The 3,249-nt window shown below is 34.5% G+C and overlaps 1 protein-coding gene across 1 annotated transcript in view; it reads right to left on the bottom strand.

Annotated features, from left to right (window-relative positions):
- Positions 1 to 787: 787 nt before the first annotated feature.
- LOC119586588 (RNA pseudouridylate synthase domain-containing protein 2-like) overlaps positions 788 to 3,249 on the bottom strand; it is a 4,024-nt gene continuing 1,562 nt past the window's right edge. Inside the window, 4 exon segments of the mRNA XM_037935339.1 lie at positions 788 to 918; positions 1,143 to 1,339; positions 2,243 to 2,431; positions 2,769 to 2,972. Of these exon segments, the coding sequence (XP_037791267.1) occupies positions 841 to 918; positions 1,143 to 1,339; positions 2,243 to 2,431; positions 2,769 to 2,972 (668 nt within the window). The 3' untranslated portion in view covers positions 788 to 840.

Here is a 3,249-nt window from a genome sequence, read left to right as displayed (position 1 = left end):
ATAAATATGAGAATGGAAGAGCATTCTGTGACACTGAGGGGAGAAATATTTGAGGAAGCAATGCAGATATGATAAACACTAAATCAGCAAGCAAATTACTTTTTCCATATCCTGTTCATGGCTTTCCCATGTTCAACTATAATGTATAATGTCTTGAAAGAATTTATCAATAAATAAAGCTAAAACTAATTCCATTAAATACAGGCAATTAAAAATACTAAAACACTGTCATTGTCGGTAGCTAAGTTGTAGGCAAAATATAACCTATTCAATATGATACCTGCACCAGAGTTCATCACTCAGATTATGTACTTTTTAGCAGTTGCAATCAGCATTTCCTATTATAAATTTAAGGGGTTTTGCAGGTCTTACTGTAATGTAGGAATGCAATATTGGTTATAATAATACTTTTCTTCTGTAGAACAACAGTTCTTATTTAAAATATGAATCATTTCCAAACAATAACAAGATATATTAAATCATCTGTTTAGATCTAAATTTACATTAACAGATTAGTTATGGTCCTAAAAATGACCTAATCAGCATTTAATTTCATAACTAATATAGGGCCACCCATAACCTTCTGTAAAACTGATTTTATTGATCAAATTCTTTCTTACTCAAATGCTTTGCAGATAACACCTTGTGAGGTAGCAGTTCATTGTCAGGTTTCCTCAGTCCTACAGTCTACTGCTATTGAATCCTACACTTACATACAGGTATCTTTACATACAGGTAGTCATTCTGTCTTTATGAAATCAAATTCATCTGTCAGACCCTTTTCCCCTCACTTCTGTCTTTCTCTTCAGGTCTTCATTGTAAAATCAGGGCTTCCTCTTTCTAATGGTCATCCTCAGGTTCCTTCCAGTCTTCTGAGGCCCATTCAGGCAACTTTGTCTCATACTGCCATCCTGGTCCCTGTTTAAGAAAGTATCAATATTAGCTTTCATCTCTTTACTCCCTCGTATGTTTGAATTCGGGACTGACCGTTGTGTTTTGTGCAATAATAAACTTTGTTTTACTGAGATGGAGAACAGAAAAAAATTAAATATCACATCACTGTTGACATAAGGAATGAAACCCACTCATGCTATCAATATGTTCCAACATCATGTTTCCAACCAGACCTTGAAAACACTTACCATGTACTTGAGAGCATGGAGATACATAACAAGGTCTCTGGGCTTAGGGTCACGGTATCTCACTTTGCATTCATAGCAGTGTTCATCGACTGTCATGAGCCGGGGCTGGTAGCCATAGTCTCTGCTTCCCTCACTAGTCTGGGTTCCTGCAGACACCACACCAAGGCCATCGCTTCCAACAAGACCACTGCTGCAGCCTGTAGATTTTGTATGTATGAATCAATATCAATATTTCTGTATTTCAGTGAAAAGCTTCATGGTGAGTAAATCTTAAATGAAACAGATTCGGAAATAACTAAACTTATCTCTCCATGAACTTGAATAATATATAATTGATTCTACATATACACATAATATTTATAGACAGAAAACCCAACAAGTCAGACTAGGAGTTGGGTAATAGATTTGGACAGCAAGTCAGAAACATGATGGCACTGAGAGGGAATTACACAGAAATACATTAAGAATGACAATACAAAATAAATTCTCACTCATAATATAATAAGCACTATTTAATAGTTTTCATGACAAATAATTCTAAACTGATGCTAACTTGTTTTGTAAAGTTTACAGGTTACAAATTATTTCAAAACATTTCTGACTTCTTTATATCACTTGATCAGTTTTCCTGTTTTTGAGCAAATATCTAACCCCCAATTATCTAAAGGTCTACTATAAAACTATACAGTGTGAGTAAGAGAAAAGACATGCTCTTAAAGCTCTTATACATCAAACATATACATATCTACACTCTTCATTTTTTCTTTTTATTACCATGTAAGAATATCACCAATATTATATATTTTTTAAATTAATCAAATTACTTTTTTATGTCATTTACAAAACAGTTTATGGTGTTTTAAAAATAGGTCAATCCAACTCTTAAACTAGGTTACTTGCCTAGCATATAGTGTAGTCACATTATTTTTAAGCTGCCAAAGTAAATGAATTTGACATCCCTGTTCCAGGTCATAAACATAGCTGACAAAGCTATGCATTAAACAAAAATCAGTCAAGATGATTTAGCAATATCAAGAGGATTTCACATGAGGCTTACTATTCTTATTTATTTGCTTATTAAGTTAATCTTCAACTCTTACCATTTATTGTCTTCGGTGGGACTGCTTCAGCTCCTACCATAGAGGGTTGGATGTCTAGTGATGAAGTGAGGGCTTTGGGTGAAGCATAGCCTGACTGGGCAATGAGGGCAGGTGGAGATGTCACACGTGGGGCATCTGCGGCTGAAGGAGACTTTTCCTTGGGGCTTGGCGTGTTGCGCTGGGATCCTCCTGCAATGGCATTGGCTCTTAAAGATTGACCTCCTTTGGAATCAGGTTTGGAAGAGGAGGAGGATTGTTTGAGCTTCAAGGACAAGAAGTCTATGCTTTTAATCAATACTATAGTTTGTTTTCTTTTGTATTTTATGTTTACAGGTCTGAGTGATTTTACTCGTTTCATAACCCTGACACATACTTAAAATTTCATAATTATGTAAATGTGTTTTCAAAAAACAAATGTAAACACAATAGCAAGCTTACATATCTAGAGTCAAAATATCTTTAAGATCAATTTTACTTCTAACATCCATATCAAATGAGGAAATAGACTTTCTACTAAAAACCTTACCCTCTTCATCATTGTCTGTCTTCTCACGTCCCTTGAACATGGAGTATTCTGCATCCCCATCCATCCCCAGCCAGTTCTCTGCATTGTGGATCTTGATCAAGTCTTGGATCAGCTGCTCATCTGTCTTGGCAACAATGCCACCTTTGCCTTTGTTGGGGCCAAAGACTGTGTGGTTGTATAGGGGATCGTTCACAATGGGGTAGCCTGCAATTCAGAGGATTTTATTTCAATGAAACTTTTTTTGCAATTTGTGAATATATTCACTATAAGGTTACTATATACCTCTTAAATAAAAGTATTTTCTTTTTAAAGATAAAAATATATTTCAGTCATAAATTACAATAAACTTTCAATCATCTTGATTTGTTTGCCTTTTTTTCTCACTGTATAAAAAGCATAGTATTTTTTTGCTTTTTAACATATTGGTTATAAATTATTATGCTCTGTAGTTTTGAATTCTTGTGTGAGATGCATTTTGATT

The sequence above is a fragment of the Penaeus monodon genome, chromosome 21 (genome assembly GCF_015228065.2).
Source record: "Penaeus monodon isolate SGIC_2016 chromosome 21, NSTDA_Pmon_1, whole genome shotgun sequence".
NCBI lineage: Eukaryota > Metazoa > Arthropoda > Malacostraca > Decapoda > Penaeidae > Penaeus > Penaeus monodon.
Note: the sequence above shows the minus strand (reverse complement) of the source record. Positions and strands in the feature narration are given on the sequence as shown.